The 22,661-nt window shown below is 40.0% G+C and overlaps 2 protein-coding genes across 4 annotated transcripts; one reads left to right on the top strand and one right to left on the bottom strand.

The window, feature by feature from the left end:
• Positions 1–9,811: 9,811 nt before the first annotated feature.
• ciroz (ciliated left-right organizer protein containing ZP-N domains) lies at positions 9,812–11,288 on the bottom strand (the record flags this gene model as incomplete). Its single annotated transcript, XM_083975848.1, has 6 exons — positions 9,812–9,922; positions 10,422–10,565; positions 10,676–10,800; positions 10,902–11,003; positions 11,082–11,154; positions 11,259–11,288. 6 exons carry the CDS (start codon positions 11,286–11,288, stop codon positions 9,812–9,814), a joined length of 585 nt encoding a protein of 194 aa, XP_083831974.1.
• A 962-nt stretch (positions 11,289–12,250) lies between these two features.
• On the top strand, positions 12,251–18,911 carry tardbpa (TAR DNA binding protein a). Of its 3 annotated transcripts, XR_014595510.1 has the most exons (7): positions 12,252–13,057; positions 13,760–13,923; positions 14,055–14,195; positions 15,600–15,770; positions 16,375–16,459; positions 17,278–17,424; positions 18,193–18,911. XR_014595510.1 is itself a non-coding variant. In XM_083975744.1 (6 exons), the coding sequence occupies exons 1-6, from the start codon at positions 12,817–12,819 to the stop codon at positions 17,370–17,372; spliced, it is 897 nt and encodes a 298-aa protein (XP_083831870.1). In that variant the 5' UTR covers positions 12,252–12,816; the 3' UTR covers positions 17,373–18,176. The 3 variants fall into 3 exon arrangements, 2 of the variants coding, with proteins under 2 accessions (XP_083831869.1, XP_083831870.1); XM_083975744.1 differs by lacking the exon at positions 18,193–18,911 and having other exon boundaries at positions 17,278–18,176; XM_083975743.1 differs by lacking the exon at positions 18,193–18,911 and having other exon boundaries at positions 12,251–13,057; positions 16,375–18,176.
• The last annotated feature ends 3,750 nt before the right edge of the window (positions 18,912–22,661 follow it).

Raw genomic sequence — 22,661 nt, forward strand, 5'->3', positions numbered from 1 at the left:
TTTTTTGCTCTTCAGAAATGAGTGGCTTTTGGGAATAAGCATTATTGGAAAGGCACCCTCAGTGACTTGTTGCAATACACTTTAAGCACTTTCGTGACTAGTTTTAGCTCCCTATACACAGTCTCATAATGAGAAAACACAGTTCAGCAGAGAAAAGACATCTCAAACAGCATGTTTACCCTTCACACAACATGGAGGAATTAAAAATGGATGAGCGCACCATCCATTATTTCAACCTCCAAATGGCAAAATCTGTATAAAGCTCTGAGTATCCGTCTGGGTGAAAATAAATAAATCAAATATGCACTTCAGCATTTCCTGCTCTTTTTCTGCGTAGGATACAGTGTCGTGTTTGTGGAGGGCACATCCTGCTCTTGAAAACATGATGAGCTTTCTAAACGTATATAAATAATCCAAGAGTTTTTCAATTAGCTTTCGCATCTTTTCTGTTAATTCAAATGATTTTGTCACTTTTCCGGGGCAGTGCATATAATATTTAGACGACTCTCCTACTTCTCCCAGCTCCATTCTCCCTGCTGAATTTTCCTTATCTGAAGTATTCTAATTTGTGAACACAGTGGTGTCAGAAGTGGTTTTGCTGTAAAGTCACTAATTATATGCAACATCAATGCGATGTGGGGAAAACGTTAAAAATTTAGCATCACAAGACAAATGGAAAAATGCGTGCTGAAACAAGGAAAAGAAGCACTAACATTCACAGTTTTTCAATGAATAATACATGCCCCCCCCCACCCCCGCCCCCCCACCCTCACGCTTCACAAGGACTCGCCCAGACTAGCTTCAGTGTCACTCTCATCTTTCACCCTAAAAAAAAATATGTGTTTATGACTTTTCACATGCAGCACTGCTGTTTGCACCCACTCATTAAAGGAATTGTTGACTATATGAGGCATTGTTCTATGGGCTGATTTCATTAGCAGCCTGTGTGTACAGAGCTGGAAAAACAATAGGAGATGGGGGAGGAAAGAGTGTGTGCAATTCTAAATAATTTCTACATGTGAAAATACATGTGTGGTTTCTCCCCCTCGACATGAGAAAAAAAAAAAAACATTTAAAAAGTGCTGGAAAGTTCAGATGTTTTCACACCTGCAATGTGAAGAATGACAATCAATTGTGATTTTAAAGGGTCAGAGAATTTTCTGTGAAATGCTCCTGCAGGAGAACAAAGTTATAGATAATATGAACCGGCTTGTAATTACCTCACAATTTTCCAACAAGACTGAACAAAAGTATCAGCACCTGGGGTTTATTGTGGCTCCCAAGCCTCTCACCAAACAGCAGCCATGTGCACTGTGTAAAGGTGCAAAGGAGGTTGATAAACTGTTGGTGCGTCAAGTTGACAGCAGCTAACATGACCTGCCCTCTGAACTCTCTTAACCAAGACTGACATAGAGGGTCCTCGCTGGACTGACAAACAACTTTGCTTCATTTTGAAGGTATTTTTCATGGCTCCCTTTACACAGTAATTATATTCTAAATCATTATGTGTTGTAAAGTCTATTGACCCCTAGTAAACTTATATTTACCAAGCTGGAACAGTTAATGAAATAGTCTTTTAATTAGCACGCCTCTAAAGGGTGGAACATCTGAAGGGGTCCCTGTTTTGTTTTGGCTTTGTGGTTGACTGAAGGGTGCAGATCCACTGTTCTAAGATAAAACAATAATATCTTAATTAAGACGCGGTGTTTAACTGTTTACAGTCAAAGTCAGCACCAGTGTATACCTCTGTTCCAGGGGCAGCACCTGCAGCACAGGAATATTCACCGCACTATGAATCAATAAAACAATATCATAATTTCTTCTTTTGTTGTTTTGTTTTTTTTAAGGCCAGGTCGTTTTTCAAGCTTGACTGATTGAAAGTGGTCTGACTACTCAAGGTAACAACTGGAGAGGGGGTGAGGGGGTTCTTTGCCGCTTGTATAATGCAGTCTTTGGCAGGCTCTCTCTTTGTATTAGATACATTAGGACGGAAATGTGCACTAACTTAAAAATGCTCATGTGAAAAAACATGGAATGTATTAAATTAATGGTCTCTTTTGCCTCAGGGCAGTAATGAAAAGGGACCCCCAATGAGTTCATTTTTCACGGCTTTGGTTATGCATTCAACACTCTAATTGAATTTCAATGTAAGTTTTACAAAGTCTTTATTACGGTGACTCTTGATGTAAATTACATGTGATCTATCGTGGGACTTTCACCCATTAAGTAATTTAATTGTGACATGCACTTTCCACACACCTCATGCTTTTATGCCTATTCCTCCTCATCTAAATTGTCAGTTTCTTCTATTATCGGCACTGTTTATGTGGATTGAGGAAAGTAGTCTGCATATACTCTGGGCAACTTTCCTGAGAACAGCTCCTTAAAAGGAATAATTGCTCGTCTCCCCATTGCTAAGGAAGGGGACAGCACCCGACAGCTAAAGTATACTGGAGTATACACAAGTCACAAGGATTTGCAAGACGTTTGCAGATCACTGCACAGCGCACATTTTATTTGGGAAAAATAGATTATTAGATTTACCCTGTGAAGAGGAAAAATACAACATTCAGAGCAAGTAAAATGTATTTATTTTCCAAATGTCTGCGCGAGAGCCCAGCTCCTGCATAATCCGGACAAATTCCTCTTGTACAGATTGGGACCATGAGGATGCACGCATCTGCACTAAATAAAAAGTGATTTCTTTGTAAATGTGTTTATCCTGTGTTTCTCTGTTCTCAGACCCGATGCCTGAAACGCAACCTGAGAGTCACTTTTCTCTGTCTCCATCTAGTGTCGCTGCCTGAACAGAGTTGGTGAGCTCTCAGACGTCAAGGGCATAAATAGAAAACCATCACCCTCCTTTTCCTTTAACATTGAGGCTACTTAAAGAACAAAAAGTCTAAAAAAAAACACACACGCACCAACACTGTAAGGGGGGGCGGAAATGTTAATCACAAACTGTATGTTTCTCATCAATAGCACAATTGTGTCTGGGCACACGTGTGAATGTGCATGAGCTGTCTCAAATACAGAGGCTGAATTGACCTGATCATTAGAGGGGGGAAGAGGCTTGACCTGATATTTCCTCTGTTGTTTGGTCAGGAAAGGGACGTTATTGTAAAAGGGCTGTAAAGATAAATAACCTTGCCGTTTCCATGGCAAAAGCACAAACAGTGGCCACTGAAGACAAAAGAGCAGAGGACAATAAATCCAACACTGTCAATTCTGTTTAGTTTTCAGAGTGTTTTTGAGGGAAATATGGTTTCAAAACAAGCGGCCACGTCCATTTTTCCACAGAGAAAGGGAAACCAGATCAGTTTTTTTCTGTCTTTTCTGAGCAGGCCACAGTTTCATCTTGTATATTATTTTCCAGGCCACGCCATCCTGATTGGTAATAGGAATATCTGACACCGTATTTTGCCTTTGGATCAGGAAACTCCTTGTACAGCTGTATACATGTTTTTATAGCCTTTGAAAGAAAGGGTATTGTCTTTAAATTCCTAAGAATGCTTTGTCCAGCCTTCAATTTTAAGTGGAAAACCATCCCAGGCTCTCTTTTTTTCACAGGCTAAACAATCATGAGTGGACCATGCACCTTTGCCTTAAGTTCAACCAGAGTTCATCTCATTAGAACAAATCCAACTTCAAACATCAACTTTCCTTATCATGCAAGTGCACATTAACATACTAAAAAAAGGAAATCTGCAGTGCAGGATGTTCCTCAAAATAACAGCTTTAGGTTCAACCTTTTAATTTTGAATATTTTTTGGTGTTTTTCTATCATCATCTGATCATTTAAATGTAAAAAAAAAAAAAAAAAAAAAAAAAACCTCCATGGCCTCCCTCCCTGTCACCACTACACCTCTCCATCTTGTCATCGTCAGGGGAGGCAGGCCTCGTCAGAAGCGAGGCGTGATGAGGAGCAGCCTTATCACTCCAATACAAGAGCAAACACAGGAGTCTTTATAGCACATCGTCTCAGAAAGCAGCGCATGGCAAGATTACTGCCCTTTAAGAAGCCCTAAGACACGACCAATCCCAAGTAGTGTTTTATCTTGACAGTTTGCAGCGCTTTGTTTGCCTTTTCTGTGAAGCCTGGGGATAAAAGAGCAAGCCTCTGTGAGCTGTGTCTGATTAGGATCTAATTGTTAACATTCACTGTGCCTTTTTTTATTATCAGCCTGGTGTTGCTGAACATGAAGCAGGTAGAGGCCTTTTCAGTGTTATGAAGGACTCTTCCCTTGCTGCTTTCGTGTGTTACTCAAGTACTAGTTAGCACTAAGGTGGCAGGAGAGGAGCCCCCAGCTCGTCGACATCAACAACAACAACAACAACAACATCAACAAACAGGAATTGATGGCGAGTGTTTATTATCTGGTTTAATTGCTCCTCATCTGGAGGATCTGACAGTTGCGGTTAATGAGAGAGGGAGAGGAGGCACGCGCTGTTGGCAGCAAGCTTCATAGTGTAAGACGTGTAAATGTGTGTGTGTTTGTGTGTGCTTGCGTGAGTGTGTGTATGTGTGCGGCGGGAAAACCACATTCAGGCTCAAAGTAACACGGAGAAACATCAAATTCTTCATTAAATTATCAGAACATGCTTCTAAACAAGCAATTTCAAGTCCACTCTGAGACCTCTCCTGACTCCAACCTGTGTGTCATTACTGCACATACAACAAATACACGTGTAACCCCACTCATACACACACACACACAATATCACACTACACCGGTTCCTAGCCCCTGTGCAGCCTAGTAATCAGATGCCAAGAAAGGACAAGATATCCCTGAAACCGAGCCTCTTCCTCAATTTTTCATCTGGCCTACAGCAGGCCTGGCAAAGATCCAACCAGGGACCTCCCTGACATTGTGCTTTGTCACGCACAAACACATAGAGGCATGTTGCGACAAAGAAAGCATCAACACCAGTAGGCCTTCAAGATGCTCAGAGGAGGCCTGGAGGACAGGAGTGATGCGCTCTCCTGCAGCAGGGAGAGGAAGATCAGGAAACAGGGGGAATTGTACGTTTTTGCTAAGGATTTTGCCAATGCAGTGAATGCCAGACACACATTAACACATATATAAACACACATCACCACAACCACCATCAGAGGCTCATTGTCCCATTCATAAATTTTTACTGTTGAGAAACACAGGCATTTCTTAAACAGGGCATACCCGCCCCTTTTACTACTCCAACCCAGCAGGCCCACATGGGAACAATTAGGGGCATACGCAAGTTTGGCGAAGGTTCCTAGCAACCAGCTGCAGCTGTTTTTATTTACCTTTTGCTCTGGTGCTGGATAATGTCATGAGCACATCTGCTACTGTGCAACGTAACCGTGGTTACATGCGTGGTTGACCCATGATTCTGTAATTACCCGCCGAGCGAGATGAAGAGGCCCAGCAAACCACTCTAAGCCACACAGAGCCTTCCTCCCCCTCTTCCTCCTCGCCACTCTCCAGTGGCATGAAACCCTGCCTGCCTGAGAGCTGGTAGCAAGAGAGCAGAGGATGCTGAAGTGGCATTTAATGACCCAAACTTGTCCACAATAGTAATTTTGACTTCATTTTGGTGTCATTAAATTGCCAGTTAGTTAATGACACTCTCTTTCTATTATGTAGGATCAAATGTGGTTATTCTCAAATGAGCTGAGATGAGATACACTTATCAGATTTCCTGATGTGATCTGATTGTTTGTTTGTGGTCACGTGGCACAACACAGGCCATCACCCAAAACTCACTGCTGGACTGCTCTGAGAGGTTTTGATAACACCGCTTAACTAAAATCATTTTTTGCAACTTAATGGTGGTATCTGCACATGAGAACCTACTGCTTATGTCTCTACAGATGACTCCTTGTTTCAAGAAATGATGACACCCACACAACACTGGCCATGTACGGAGAATGGGGGATTAGTCACAGGTGGCAAATCCAGCTGCAGCGCAGAGTGTAGAAAGATGTCTCTGTGATGTTTCCCAGTTCTGAATTAAACTCGCGAAAAGTTTTCACTTTCTCCAAAGGACTTGTGTTTGTTTGAAATTCTGAAAGTTCACATTATTAAGCGTCTTTACACGGCAAACTCAAAGTGTCCAATCAACACAGGGCTTGTTTATAATAATGATGAGTGATTATGAGCAATAACAATGAAGACCATATATGGATCACTTCACAGAAGCAGTGTGTGTGTGTGTGTGTGTGTGGGGGGGGGGGGGGGGGGGGTGCCATCATGCTTAGCATCTCCCAGATGTGCAAACCATATGCTCTGACTGAAATTAAAACAAAAAAGAAACAGTGAAACATGAAAGGGATTTTTAACTTTGTAAAGACAGTTAACAGTCAGTACAGATAGGGTAATGGCCGAGAAAGGCCACATGAAAGAACCGGGGATGTTGGCGTGCTTTTTGCACCACTTATTCCATTTCCTGCCCATGAGTTCACTGAGCAGATGGGGACCAAAGGCACAAGGAAGTTTAGATTTTCTGCCCCACAGCCCATTGTATATGATGCATGTAACTGCGTAACACTGCACTGTTATCATTTACAGACGCTTTGGTGCATACCAGGAGGTCACAATAACAGAGGTGGAAAAAAAAGGGATGAAAACAAAAGTAAAACATCTCCAGTCATTTTAGACAAAACTTGTAATATTTTACAGTGTACATATACAAGGTTGTAATATTTTAAGCCAACTAATGGACTAGACCGGCAAAATGACTCCTAAATTAAACTGAACTTCTCTTTCCATTACATTTTGTATTTCTTAGGGGTATTTTTATAATTAAACCTACAGCTCAGTTATTAATTGAGATCAAAAAAGCAACAAAGATTGAACATAAATTCACATAAAAACCTGGTTCATTTGGAAAAGAAGGACGCGCGATGCCGGCCCGTCCACATGGTGCTCTGAAAACACATTCAATAGTGCCCTCTCCTGTTGACTTAGTATACTACAGTAGAGATTCACAAAGCAATGCCACTGTAGCTGACATTCAGAAAACTTGATTTGTTTGTCTTTACAGAGGAGACAACACATTTACAAAGCATCAAGTTCCTCACCAAGAAACTGTGAGATTTATCCTCATCAAGAAATTCACATTCAGGTCATTGTGAGCTTCTATGACACAGACTATGTTTTACTAATAAGTCTCTCTGGAAGGTGGCACTGGCTGTAACCACTGCAACGTCTTCTCTACATCAGTCCACTGTGCTGCTCGGGTAGCGACATGTTTATTTAACGCCTGCCTTGTCTGCGTCTGGATAATGTCCACCCTTGGGCAACTGCTGGCAGAGGACTGGCTGCATTTCTGCTTGTATAATCAACCTGCACAGCACTGACCGGCCACAACATCACTTTCCAAGACAGCAAACAGACATGTAACACATGGCACCAATGGAAATTAAAACAAAAGAAGTGAATGCAAAGGTCTTGAAGCCAGTGGGATGTTGAAATAGTTCACTGTGATCACTTCCAAATCCACTTCAGTTTCCTCTGATTTTGCTGGTCTTTATTCTCCCTGGCTGAGTTGAAACGCAGGTCTTCTTGTTTGTGTGCAAGCGTTGTGTGCAAAGACAAGTCTGTTCCAGTTGCATCAACGGAAGTGACTGTGTCACCGTCAAACCCTGGAGACAAATTCCCACTTTGCATCCCTGACATCTCTTCAGAGTGGGAATTTAAACTGCTGCCCTCTGTCTGAGTGGGAGTTGAACTCATGGTGGAAAATTCTGCTGTCATCTCCTCATGTGGAGCTCTCTTGTTTGGATTCCCCACAGGGATGGCAGAGTATTCCAACAACACTTGTTCTGAAGGTAAACTCTCATTTTTAAAGTTGAGCATAGACAGAGCTGTTATGTTTGAACCAGGAGAGGACGTGATGTATGAAGTATCAAGGCCAGCTGTGGAGGCATGAGGACAGACAGAGTCAATAATCTTAGTAAAGTTAATTAACATCCAAAATTGATAATAATGATCCTTTATTTGTGATAATTACATAAAAATTCTGCTGAACATTATGGCTCTAAATATTTCTTGCACAATTTTACAAACACAACATGCTCACAAAATCTATCTCGTCTTCCCTGCAGCAACTCCATAAACAGAATACATTGCTGTTTTATTATTATTATAGCACCAAATTGGCTCGCCCTCCTCCACCTTTCTTTATAACTCGACTTGAATATTTAAGGGGGGGGGGGGGGGGGCATTTTTTTCCGAGCTCAGCTCAAAATCAGAGTTTAACAGTAGTGTATATGAGAATGATTTTGTGACATTAAAACTAGTTTGGAAACCAACTGTAGACAAGTAGGCATATTTCACTTTTATGCAAAGTGATAAAAACAAGTGTTTTAGTGTAATCTTGTGTCCAGCAATTAAACTTTTGAAATGAATCTTTACGTTGCTAGTTTCAAACATTGAGAGGGGGTGGATTTTATTCATAGAAAATGCACTAAACAAGCTCTGAAAAAACATCAACACCCTCATTACTTTAAGAAATTAACTCACAATACATATTCTGTATATCTATCCTTGCTTCTGTCTCACTTTAAACTGTATGAAGAGTCCTAAAGTTGAGAGATCATGTGACTGACTGTGCAACAAACAAAATTAAGTGCCTGGTGTGCCTACAGTAAAAACCTTGCAATAGCTAGTGGTCAAAATATCATCCAATAATTAATCACCACTTTAGTTTTACTATGCTCATCAGCAGAACGCTCACCTGTGCATGGCAGTGTGTTCTCCATGGTCCAATGCATTTTGTTATTTGTCTCTTTGAAGGTGAGCACAACATCCACCCTGTAGAATGACTGCAGGAGTAGTTTGCTGTCTGCGCAGGTCTGTAAAACAAGTCTGGTTTAGATGTTTTACACTGTAATGAATCCTTATGGGGAAAAAAAGAACATGTCATAAACTGGCTCAAATGGACCACCGTGATAGCTGTTTGGAAATGTAAGAGTGTTGCAGCACCAACCTTGGTTTTGAGTATTTGCTTTGAAGGAATGACTAGTGTCACAAATTCACTGGTCTCATGCACAGTGAAATTGTCTGTCTGGGTAACAGACACATTACTGACTGTCAGTACTCCATCGTCAGAGCTGCCACGCTTGGTAAGGCCTGTGTGTTGTTTAAAAATGTGAAGCACGGTCTCCTCTGCTGTGGATGGTGTCACTAAGATTAACAAAAGGGATAAAGTGTTACCACTGTGGAGTGGATAAGTACATCTTTTGAGGTAGTAGTACAATTTTGAGGTATGTGTAACAATCTTTCATTTTATGTTACTTTATGTATATATTTCACTTCCTTTTGGACTTTTTACTGTATTACATATATTAACGGGATGCACTTACTTGGTACATTTGAGACAAGTTTACAAAATAATCATGTAGGCTAATAAGCTCATAAAATGCAATTTATTGTTTAAGATTAAATCAGTGGCTTCCATTCTTATCAGCTCATGACCCTAAAAAAAAGAGCAATTTGAACTGGTTTAAATTTGTACACAATTTAAAATTTTGTGTACAGTATTTTTTTTCTCTCTTTCATCTTATGATCCACTCAGATTCATCTCCTAAACATTTTCAGGGGCCCCAATCAAAAAGTACAATGCTTCAACTGAATGAATGGATCAGTATAAATGTAAGCACATGACAACACATCAGTGACAGAAGCTGTTTTTCTGCAGAATGGGCATTTTGCTGCTAATAGTAAAAGATTGAATGCAGAGCTTTTCCTTACAGCCCAGTAATTTTACACTGTGGTACAGTGGTTCTCTCATTTTGCAAAAGATCTGAGTACTCTAACAACATTTGTCATATTGTCTGCATACTATACCCACGTTTTGGACACACAGCTTCCATGCTGTAGGCATATGGACCACTGACCAGCTTCAAGGCCAAGAATTCCCCTTCAATTTCCTTGACCTGTAAAATAAAGAGATGAGAAACAATTAGGTGAATTTCACTTGTAATGTTGCCAAATGAACACAAGGTGGCAGTAAGATGCATGAGCTTCGTTTACCTTTATGGGGCTTAAAATATCTCTCCTCCTGCCCTGGACTGAAATGTCAGTTCCATTCATGTCAATGTCCATTTGCATCAGGCTGGCATCCTCCAGAGCTACAATGAGGTGGTCACTCATAGACAGTGACCATTGCAACTATGATGCAAAACCAAATGTGCAAGCACAAGAACATAGTCAAAAGCTGTTCCCTTTTTTCTCTTCCCCTCTTGTCCATAGGCCTATCTATAATAAAAATGTAGGCCTTACTACCTCATTGTTCCAGTTGTCATGGGGAACTTGTCTGATCACCTGAACATTAACAAAATAAGAAATAAACCCAAACATACTTTGCTAAAAATGTGGCTACATGCTAAAAGAAAACAGTTAAGTGTTGATCTGTAGACTCCAAGGAGCATTTACCTGAATGTAGTCTGGGTCACACTTGACTTTCTCTCTGTTGGGCAGCACAGAGACCACAGGACACGACATTATGAGACTGTGCGGTCTGCCCCCGAATCGATTTATCCTCTTCACCAAGTTCAGTGTAAGCAAATGGAAGCCATGCTGAATCACAATAAAGTCACATCACAAGTCACCACAGAGCCCAGTTGAAAAAGGCTGTGTGTCAAGAGTCTGCATACGTGGATTAGATATTTCTTAAAAGAGGAACATACCAGTTTCTGGACAAAACAACCAGTGTAACTAACTCTAAAAATGAAATTCTTGTCAGGGTCTTTGTGCAGTGAGAATCCACAGGCAGACAGCTGGAGGTTTAGTTGATCCAGGGGTGCTATGTTGACTTATGGAAGAAGAAGAAATAGGCAGTTTTGAGGCAAAGCATTTTATCTCATAGGCCCTTGAAATAAATATTTTGCCACTTAACATGTCCAAAATAATTACCTTGGACTCGTAAGGCCCCAGATAGCCAGACTTGCAAACCTTCAATTCTCGCACTGTGAATCCACATCTCCATGTATTCAGAAAAACATGACACATCTCCCTCTGAAAATGTAAGTAGGTACAACTTCTTCAGATAACATCTGAGTAAACAGGGGCAGTTATCACAGAATTAAGGTTTACCTGTTGATTTTGCTGTTGGAGTATCAATCCATTCCCTTTTTTGAATGGTCAACACATTCCTTACAGTAAAACACTGTAAAACACTGAAAAAAAGAATGTAGAGTTGAGCACTATACTTTGAATATAGTGAATAGTTTAAGTACATTTTTGCACAAATTATGTTACTCACATTATTACAAAAAGGATGCCAAATCTTATCCGATCCATTGTACTTCCACAGATGAAACCATCAGCAGACAGTGTGACCCTGGTCTATTTAAGGTGTAGGGGTTGATTCACTGAGGAGGAGAAATAAAACACAGGTGTGTTTACTCTGTCATGTTAAAGGCAAGTGGGAAAAAAAACGTCAGAGACAATGACTACTGTCTTCAGCACATGTGAAAAACAGGTTGTAAAGAAGCTGTAGGCCAAACCTTGAACATTAGATCATCTATGCATCAACAATTTCCTCTCGTATTGCTTTAAAATAATGTTATGCCACAGCATATCACCATATATTTTGTTGCATTATTTACACCAAGAGACATGTTTGAATCGGTTTGAATCCATCTGTTACCATTTTTGTTTGTTTCCCCCATGGCTGCATCCCTTCAAATAGATTTCTTTATTGTTCATTCAAATAAATCTGCCTTGAAAATGTATTCTAATTTTTCTTAAAAATATTTTAGGATCTACAACAAAAGAAATATAGGTAACCTCGCATTGTTTGCTGCATAAAATAACACTGTAAAGCTGAAGATAGCTAGACACTGGTGGATCAGATGGATGTCAGTCTGGATAAGCCTAGATAAATATTATTTTAGGACTTATATCCTAAGTAAAATACAAATTTGAAGTCCTGTATTGGAAGGGAAACATTGTTTTCCCCTTAAATACATGATAGGAAACAGTCCTCAAAATTATTTTCATTGCGCACCTTCTGTTTGGATTTTTAGGTGAGTCTTTATGGTGAGACCTTAAGGGGTACACCGGGCGCTTTAAACTTTCTTGGTTGGAGATTACATAACACGGCAATATTAGTGATATTGATAAAATAGCTTTAATGTCAATATATAAAAAATAAGTGATAACTTGGGATCTGAATCCCAACGTTTTGCTAAATGCGTTTTATCTTTGTTTTTTGGCACCCCTACAAGAGCCAACAGTGTGCCCTCCCAACTCGATGATGTCATCTTTACAAGGTGAGCAGCCATTTTGTTAGCTAGCTTTGAGGTGAGTGAGGGTTGCAGCTTTGGCTTTGACGATTTTGCTGTTGAATTTTCGTAGAATAAGATAACTTGTCGATGTTTTTACTCGGGCACAGTTTTCGGCCACACGTTCACAGACAAGCGGAGGATCGGTGCGTTTGTTGACACAACACTAAATTAGATGGTCATTCATTTTTTTTTTAAGCTGCCTTGAGTTTGCTAGCCTGTTAGCTCGGCTGGCTAACTTGTTTACGCGTGTCGCCGCCGGAAAGAAAGAAAAGTATTCAGCTCTCATGGCCGTCAGCTATTAAATGTGAGAGTTGTGGCGTATGTGTTTCACACGGCTTGTCTGACTGCGTTTGGCTGCTCTTGTATTTCAGTCCTGTCTGCTCGTGTATCCACTCTTGTTAGCAGAGGTAAACTTGCGTGAAGGACCGACGTCTCAAACTCGTGTGCATCATCATCATCCCTGTGTTTACTAATAACTCGAGCTCAATCAGCTGATTCCCCCCCACTTGGAAACCCAAAGCTCAGTCCCTCGAGAGACCATGTCGGAGCTGTACATCCGTGTGGCGGAGGACGAAAGCGAGGAGCCCATGGAGATCCCCTCGGAGGACGATGGGACGGTGTTGCTGTCATCTGTAGCAGCTCAGTTCCCAGGGGCGTGCGGGCTGCGGTACAGGAACCCGGAGTCTCAGTGCATGCGGGGAGTGCGGCTGGTGGAGGGCGTCCTGCACGCACCTGAGAACGACTGGGGAAACCTGGTCTACGTCGTCAACTATCCCAAAGGTGAGGCGGTTGTAGGTGCAAATGACTTGAGTTTCTTTCCAGTTCCTACAATAGCTCTACATGGCGAGCAGCCACGTCCCCAAACATGAATAACCATAAGTCTTATGCAACTTCTATGCAAAACACGTATCTACTATGATATGGTGGGTCGTCATTTAGGGAACTGACTGTTTACTTGTTTTTCTACAGAATGGGGTATTGGTAACCTTTACTATAACCTCACTGATATCAAATGTGTAGTAGAGAATAAGTGTGAACACCTCATGTATAGTGCAATATAATTAAAAAGCACCACAACCTATAGTCTCCAAATGAACACGAAGCTGTCTATGTTTACATTATTACATGAGTAACTTCAATCAAGGAGGGAGACATACTGTTGCCAGAATGGTAGGTATAACCAGCTAAAGCAAATGTTGTGCAGTTTTTACTGGTTGTACCTAACAAATCTGTAATAGTATGTGTTTAGATCTAGCTCCCCGCGTCCTGCTAAGGGACATTTAAACTTAAAAAAACAAGACCAGGGCCATTAAGAAATTATTTCCTTGGTTTGGTATGCAACTTTACAAGTGAAGAACCACATTTGGGACGAACCCCCCCACTTCGTCCCAAATGCGTGGGGCAGAGGAGTGGAGCTTGCTTTGGCAGCATATAATTGCCCATGGCGTAATGATGTAATTCCTATGTGTTAATTCTTTACAGATAACAAAAGGAAGATGGATGAAATAGATGCTGCCTCAGCTGTGAAAGTCAAGAGGGGCTTTCAGAAGACATCAGATCTCATTGTCCTTGGGCTGCCATGGAAAACATCAGAACAAGACCTTAAAGATTATTTCAGTACCTTTGGGGAAGTCATCATGGTCCAGGTAGGGACCTCTCGTGATGTTTTCTATTTTGTCTATTTCTTTGTTTGACTGTGTGTAATAATAATGTTTTATATTTTTGGGGAAAGTGTAAGTTAAAACTGAATTTTGCTTTTCCTCTGTGTGTACTCCAGGTCAAGAGAGATGCAAAAACTGGCAACTCAAAAGGTTTTGGGTTTGTCAGGTTCACTGACTATGAGACGCAAACCAAAGTCATTGCACAGAGACACATGATTGATGGACGATGGTGTGATTGCAAACTTCCTAACTCGAAGGTAAGTTAAGGACAATTTCTTTGGCACAGAGTGGTCGAGAACGGCATGATTTAGATTAAGTATCAGGCAACAAGGTTTTGATGGACACCTGAAGTTGTGCAGATTTCTGTTTAACCTTAGTGAATACTGTGTTAACCATATGTCTTATGCTGGTGACAGCCAAGGCCGGAGGAATCATATTTTTGGTTCACTTTCCTATTTGTCTGTCCGATTTCATGAACACAATATCCTGATAGTGTCCTGATGAAATTTTAAGAATTTTACTCAAGACATTATTGATATACATTCATTTACCATCAAGAATGAAACTGTTTGATTTTGGTCATGAAAGAAAGAAAGAAACCTTTAAAAAAATTACAGTTTTGGCTTTGTGGATGCAGTATCGTGATACACACGTGTGCAAGGAAACACATCATAAAAGACAGGCAAGAACGCAATAAGATTAAAAAAATTATTTTCATTAAATACACCATGCAGTCACACGGATTACAGCAGATCTCTTCACACTAATGAATCATAAAAAAGACAGACTACCATGTTATAGTGTCGGACTGCTGCCTTTTTTTCTTTATGTTGAATTCTGTAATTAGGTTTACAAAATACTAGTACATATATACATCCATATGTAACTCTAACCCACTCAACATAAATGGGTGTGTATACAACCGTTTTGGTGGCAGTCAGGACAGGAGCTCTGTTGAAACATACAAGAGGATGCTGTCTGTGGACTAACTTGATATCCTAATTGAATAATGAGCAAACCAATCAACCTGCCCCACACTGTCAGAACAGTGGTCCATCAACAATTCTGGCCATGACACCTTCAAAATAAGAAAAGATCATCAGCTTCAGGACATGAAAAGAAGAACCTTCTCCCTCACAGTAGGAGATGACGTGACCAGTTTCAAATTTCTCCCCGGGCCTCACGTGGACTTTCAACACACCTTCTCAAGAGAAGAAGGCAGAGCAGCAACTCTCCTCTTTAAGGACACTGCAAAGAGCTAATCTTTCCCAGCATCCTTTAGCCTTTCCTTCTATCACTGCATCACTGAAAGAATACTCACTTTTGGCATCCTAGTGTGATAGACCAGGTATATAGAAAGCCACCAGCATACAGCTACCCTCATTTTTTTTATTTTTAGGACACTGTATGTAGATTTTGTTGTACAGGTCTACAACAATAAATGAAGTTGTTCAGTTCTATTCGGCCTAAGTTAACATGTAATTATGCATTCACCGTACTGCGATAGATTAAATCATCTGCTAATTGTTTTTACCTTATATGTCACAGATGTTAATTTAGTTGTCGTAAGACAAGTCTGATCTGGTCAGCAGCATTACTTAAAATGACATGATTCAAATGAAGATGATTTCATTCATGGCTGTGCCTCCTTTTCCTTTCAGGCATGTCCTGATGAGCCGATGCGAAGCCGCAAAATCTTTGTTGGCCGTTGTACAGAAGACATGACAACTGATGACCTGAGACAGTACTTCATGCAGTATGGTGAAGTCACCGATGTCTTCATCCCCAAACCTTTCCGGGCGTTTGCATTTGTGACCTTTGCAGATGACCAGGTGAGATTCATCACAGATAGGAGAGTTTGACAATTGATAGATGTCGATGCTGATGTAGTTACTTTACTCTAAATTATAGATGGAAAACACTATAGGAGGCAGGTGCTGTATTAAAGGGATGGTTTGGATTATTTGACATTGGGATGTTTGAGGTAGTCATGCATAGTCAGTATATTGCCAGCAGTAGAGTCTGCTCAGCATAATACAGTGCATCCTCTAGGTGCATGTCTTTATATGAATATAGAAGTTGAGAGAAATCTCGTACCATAGTCGAGTGTTGATGTGTTTGGAAGGTAACATGCTGAAAATACACTACATGAAGTGTACATTTAAACGGATATTTGATTGTTTCAGATGGCAACTTAAAAAGTGTTAAAAACGTTATTCCTGCGGACCCCTTACACACTGCTGTTGACTATACCCAACTACCTCACACAATCCTGCATCAGATACCCAGAACTATCCCTTTAAGGGAGGCATCAGGCTGCAAGTAGCAGATATAACGATGATTTAACAGCATAAGACAAAGTTGGAGGTATATAGCAAGTGCATGTGATAACGGTCCATAAGTGCTGTGGTAATCTCCCCTTCAATTATTTCTCAGGTTGCCCAAGCCTTATGTGGAGAGGACTTGATCATCAAGGGTGTCAGCGTGCACATCTCCAACGCAGAGCCCAAACACAATAATAGTAGGCAAATGATGGATCGTGGGCGGTTTGGGGCTGGTGGGTTCAGTCAGGGCTATGGCAGTAGTCGGGGTGGGCTTGGCAGTGGTAGCAGTGGGGTTAATTTTGGGGCTCTGGGTCTTAACCCTGCAATGGTGGCTGCAGCTCAGGCAGCTCTCCAGAGCAGTTGGGGAATGATGGGCATGCTGGCTAACCAGCAGCAGGGTCTGACCACAACGGCAGGCACAGCCACTACAACCCGAGACCAGACCTATAGCTCTGCCAGCACCAGTTACAGCAGCCCCAGCTCAGCTAGCCTCGGCTGGGCTGCAGGCACTAACACGCCCTCCAACAGTGGCTTCAGCTCCGGTTTTGGCACATCTATGGAGTCTAAGTCTTCTAGTTGGGGAATGTAGATGGATTCAAATTGACCCTTTTTTGCTATTAGGCTAATCTGGTAAGTATACCTTACAGAGGGGAACTGCTTATCTTTTTTCCAATTATTTAAAGATACACTGCCTTTTTATTTTGGTAAAGAGAAGATTTGTATTTGCATGTGACTGATGATGTAGTCATGCACTGAATGGGTGAGACGTTTAGTTGGTTAGATGAAACTGCCACACTACCTTTTTTGTTTTTGAGAAAATGTTACACAGAGATGATGTGCATGCGAGATAAATATTTACAAACATGCACGAGTATCTCGAGCTCTCAGCCCCTTGTAAAATGGGCTTGACATAATTATATATCTGGAAGTTGTATATGTGCATTTGATTGCATCTTTTTGTTTTGTTTTTGTTTGACATCTTTTGGAAACGCCTTCATGAAAATCTCTTCTGCAGTTCACCAACTCTTTCCCAATTTCCCGGGAGGAAGCGCCTCATTGGCAGCAATGTTCGACAGATCTCAGTATCAGTTCCCCTCTTCCCATGTGTAAATGCTTTGTCATCAAAGAACACAGCTTCACTCTGCATATACTGTGTTAGACGGTGGGTGTTCTTTTTTCCTCTCCACTTTTTTATGGATAGAAAAACCTTGTCTGCTTTTGTCGCTTTTCAAGATCAAATGAGTGTTGAACCGAGTGAGAGTGAGCGAGCGGGAGAGCATTATGAAAGAAAGCAAGTGTGAGGTGGACTGTTTGTGCAAAGTTTTTTCTTTTTTTATTTTATTATCATTATTATAAGAGAGACAAATGCCTGAGAGTTGAGAAGAACCTGTGGCTTTGTGTGAGTGTGAGAGGAAGAAGCAAGTGCGAGTGTGTTCCTATTGGCCACCAAAGGACTTTTATTGTGTCTCGAGATCCTTATGGTCTCTGCTTTTTCTCATCGTTTTCTATCTAACTTAGTTCTTTAGAATCAGTGAAATGTCAAGTGCAATGAGTAATTGTATCCTTTCATAGCTTTCTCTTGCTGTCTGACTTGATGTGAATGCTGTGTCTGGTTGTGTGTTTTTATTTTCTCCTTGTTACCACCCTCTGTGTGAAAATGTGACTTTGTGCTAGTGAAGTTTGTGTGGGGGGAAAAAACACTGAAAGTGTGATGTTTGCAAGTGAGCTAAGAGGTTGATGTGGTGAATGTTTGACAAGTTCCCATTGAAAGTTTGTGTTTGAAGTGGTCACGAATGCATTTTCTATGTTTTGTGAATCAAAGGGAAGTCTGAAATAAAACTGAATTTGACTAGGTATAATACCCTCTTGACAGTGACTTATTTTTACTCAACATTAATTGAACTGCCAACACTTTAATTCACATGTATAGGGACCGCGGACACGGGCAGCCCGGGTTTTCGTCTGAATCCAGGTTGGAGTCAGTTATGGAGAAGCTGAAGACTTGGGTGGGTGAGCCGCTGCAAACCATCAAATTGCTGCACGACTGCCCAAATCCTGAAAAGGATCTTCTTCACCTCAATAGCAAGAAACCTTGGATCCTAAATGAAATTTCGCATCGACCACACTTGATTGGCCTGAGGTAGTTAATACCTACAAATGTTACAAATAGGACCAAAGTTAAGCCTGCAGTTTTGCAGTGGTCATACTTATTCTTTCTCCAGATTTGTGAAACCCAAAGCCTGCCTTAAATCTAAAGCATGTACTTCTGTCAGTGAATACTTTTCTCATTGTCCTCATAATGGTTACTGATAGTTCACTGAAATATTAACTTGTAGGTTTCTTGTCAATGTGGTCTAAAATTATTTCAAGGCAGGACGTGTTATTTTGTTTACCTTGTTTGTAAAGTGGTTGAAATGTATGAGCTGATTGATTTTTCAAAGGGACTTAAACAACTGACTGAACATGCCAGCAAGAATTCACTTTGTATTATGAAAGATTTTAGTATTGCGGTGTAAAATAAAGGTTTTGAGTTTTTAATCATCTGGTGTCTCTCAATTTAGATCAAATTATCTTTATTTTTGTTTTGTTTTTTGTGCTGAGCTTGGCTTCTAGCTTCTTCTTTTTTTTAAACAATATCTCATATCTTTGATTCCATAAACGCTTTGATTTGGCCCTTGGCATTTAGTGTCCTGCTGGCTGGTTGGTATAGTTTTAATGTTCTGCCTGTTGGTGGTGCTGCTGTGCCATATTGTAGGAACTTGTGCATAGACACCCAAGTAAGATTTTCTGTTGATAATATTGAATCCTGAGCTTTTGTTTGCACAGGATTGTGAGAAATTTTGTTTCTCATTTTTTTCCCTTACTAATGAAGTATTGGTGTGGATTTCAGCTCAGATGAGCAGTACATCTATTAAATCTATCTATTAAAGTTGAAAAATGCGCAAAACCTAGTCAACTGAATTGTAAATATCTTACAATATTAGCTGAGTCCTGATGAGTTAATTTACTCGTAGATTAACAATAGCAGAGAAGCCGAAGCCTACAGTAAACCTTTTAATGATTGAAGCTTGCTGCTGTGAACACATGAACAGTCTGACATAATGTGCTCTCTCCCACTGCTAGCAGGTTGAAAAGGTCTTCCTGAAAAACCTCTTGCATTGTGGTCGGTCAAAGGAGGTGATGTTGTTTCTGGGATCCTCTCTGCACCTTATACTTAAGATGTGTAAACTCAAACTGCAGCTCCATGAGCCTCCATCATTCCTGTCACCATTTGCTGTAACTTCCTCTGTTTTTTTTTTTAACGAAACCACAAATTTAATGTTAAACATACTGAAAATAGGCTACAGTGTGTGTATTTCTGATGCTGTAAGCTGCTAGGTCATCACTCAGGTCACTGTGCTGAAGATCTGCTGAAGATTTGAACCACAGCTGTGTATTTTATCATCCCTTACTCGTGATTAAGTTGAAACCAAAGCAGTAATTATACAAATTAACCCGGTGTGTGTGTGTGTGTGTATACACCCACTCGTGATTTTGTCATATTCATGTCCCCAGCTTCACAGGTGCTTATCTGCACATGTACTGCTTTTAATACACATTTAGTGAATTCAACCTTAGTTAAGTCAAATGCAACACCTGAGTAAAAAAAAAAAATCATCTAATTCAATTACTGATCTAGAATGCTACAAAACTGAAAACACCACTGTATTCTATAAATAATAAATAAATCAAAGAATGGTGATAAAAAAAAAAAAATTGGTAACCCATCAAATTTACACCCCGTTGAGAATATTCTTGTGCTTTGCTGTAATTAATTTCAGTTTATTACTTATATGTGTATTCTCCTGTGTTAAGACATTAAGTTTACTGCCAGTTAACAAAAAGTTGTTTACTCTCAGAATAACTGGCCAGGGACCAATGTTGCACCATCATCTCCCCACTGCTACTTCTTTCTTTAAATAAAAAGGCTCTACCAATTGTTTTAAAGTAATCCAGTGGATTACAAATTTGGGGTCAGGACCCCTGTTATACTACAGGTATGAGTGCAAGACAAATATAAGGGTTCACAAAATGATTAGGAGGGTCATAATAATATGAATTATTATATAGAACAAATGTTGTTTTCAAGGGTCCCAGAGTGTCTTCACAATAAAATAAAAATATCACAGTTATTTCAGTGTTTTTCCTTACAAATAGGACATCTTGGAATTAATGCATAGGTTAGTAGTGTAATTAATAAAAGTTACGAGAGTATTCAACATCAGGCCTAAACATCTTCAGCTTTATTTTTTACTAGTTGTATGACATGCAAATTAGTAAAGGAAACATATCGTATTAAGAGTAAATTTGGTTTACAATTTCTTTTAAGATGGTTAAAATGTTTCTTTAGTATTGTCACGGATTGCGAGTCTGTGGCTTATCAAAATAACACTTGCCAAAATTCTGTTTCATCTCAATTGTAACAAGAAACCTAAGTGTGTGAGATGACACCTATATGCACCAAGGACTAGTTTGTTGTGTATTATAGTAGTACCTATAAGCAATAATTGGAAAGTAACCATACATTTACTCCTGTGTGGGGGTGTGCGGGAGTGAACATTTCTAAGTTAACCCTTTGATGCACAACATGGGTCTGTAGATAATCTTTTCTGGTAAAAACCCATGCAGGGATGTTCTCAGAGGTTCACCTCTACTTCAATTTACAACTGAAGCTTTAAAAAAAAAAAAAAAAGTTTATTAAATACATCGGCCTATTTATGACATTCTCTTACATGCCACCCAGTGTTGCTAATGTTTAACAAAGTTGTTAAAATTGACAGACTTTGTCATTAAGACACAAATAGCCTAATATCAAATGTTAATGTGAGAATATTGACAACAAAAGATCAAGACTACAAAGTGATAATAATCATTAAATGTAGTGACAATGAAAACACAAATTCAGCATCTTACTAGAGTAATCACAAAGTATGGTAATTTTGAAAAACCCAGGGAACACATGAAAATGTTGTCAGTGCTATATTAGTATTTGTCTAATATGTCTACTATATTTGACTACTATGAAGTAAAAAGGTAAGAAACAGAACACCACAGAAAGAGAACAATAAATTCACATGAGAGGAACCTGAACTCAAGGGGCTTTTCTGACACCATCAGCAAAACTCAATCTAAAAACAAAGATGTCCATCCAGTCTCCCCTCCTCCACAGCCAGATGAATGGAAACAAATGAGCTGCTCCATACAAGAGGTCCTCCTGTTGGCACCTGTGGATATCTTTCAAATTACATTTAAGTTCAAACACATAAGTTAAGACATGGTTGATCATAAAAATCTATTAGCTTCAGTAAATAGGTGCACAAATGTGTGCTTCACACTGTTGTATATGGACCTGTGGTATTAAATGAGCATGTGTTCTACTTCTCTAATTAAAATGTTCTCTACACTGTGTACTGTGAATATAGTACATTGTACAGTATGTAGGGATGAATAGATATAGTTAATGAAGTATACAGAATGGAAAAATTGCCTCTTCATCTCACCTATGAGTGAACATACAAATAGTGGCCCTGAGGGATGAGTGGATTTTCACTCAGGTTGGCAGGAAGTTCACTTGACAAATGCGTCTGTTTGAATACAGTGTTTGTTCTGTTCTGCTTCGAGATCAAAGCTCTGACATGAGGTCTCTTGCTCTAAACATCGACATGCTACCACCAAAGCTATCTCAGCACAGGTGCACTGAGGTGAAGCTTATTTACTGTTTAACAGCAGGTGTAATAACTACTGTGACACACATTTGTCATCAGTACTGTTGACACCTTCGTGTCAGCGGCTGACAGTGCAGTGAGGAATCCCCCCGACGAGACTGTACAGAGAGCAAACAGCTGGAGAAATTAAACACTGTGTTGTTTCTAAAACCTGCAACATCGATGTCAAAATGTTATTCACCTCTTTCTCTTAAAAGTATTAACATTTTTAGATATACTCTCTGTCCAAACTTTCCCACTTGTGACACCATAGTTTGTGTTGCCTTAAAAATAACGAGGGGAACCCCTGATTTAGACCCACAGTATGTAGTATACATACAATATTTTCTTCCTTCAAGAGCTGCCGTGTACTAGTAAGTACACAATGAGGGAGGACATGGCAACACATTTAATGTAAGAGCCCTATCATTAAAGTTCATAATTCATAACTGAGTTTTGTTTATTCTTAAATTGAGCTGTTATGTGATTTTGATGTGGTATGTTTGTGGTTTATTTCTCCTCACATGCCTTTTTTCAATAACAAGAATATCCAATTAACTAAAAAAAAAAAAACACCTCTACTGTCGAAACATGCTAAAGTTGAATCCATTTGTGTCTGGTAGCATCAATTAATTAATTCATCTAGTTTGTCCTG

This window comes from Trachurus trachurus (assembly GCF_905171665.1).
Source record: "Trachurus trachurus genome assembly, chromosome: 7".
NCBI lineage: Eukaryota > Metazoa > Chordata > Actinopteri > Carangiformes > Carangidae > Trachurus > Trachurus trachurus.

Bases quoted from the DNA above. Each gene is read 5' to 3' on its own strand.
- tardbpa (XM_083975743.1), top strand. From the start codon at position 12,817: ATGTCGGAGCTGTACATCCGTGTGGCGGAGGACGAAAGCGAGGAGCCC. The intron at 13,058-13,759 runs GTGAGGCGGTTG...AATTCTTTACAG, and splicing joins CGTCGTCAACTATCCCAAAG to ATAACAAAAGGAAGATGGAT. The intron at 14,196-15,599 runs GTAAGTTAAGGA...TTTTCCTTTCAG, and splicing joins GCAAACTTCCTAACTCGAAG to GCATGTCCTGATGAGCCGAT.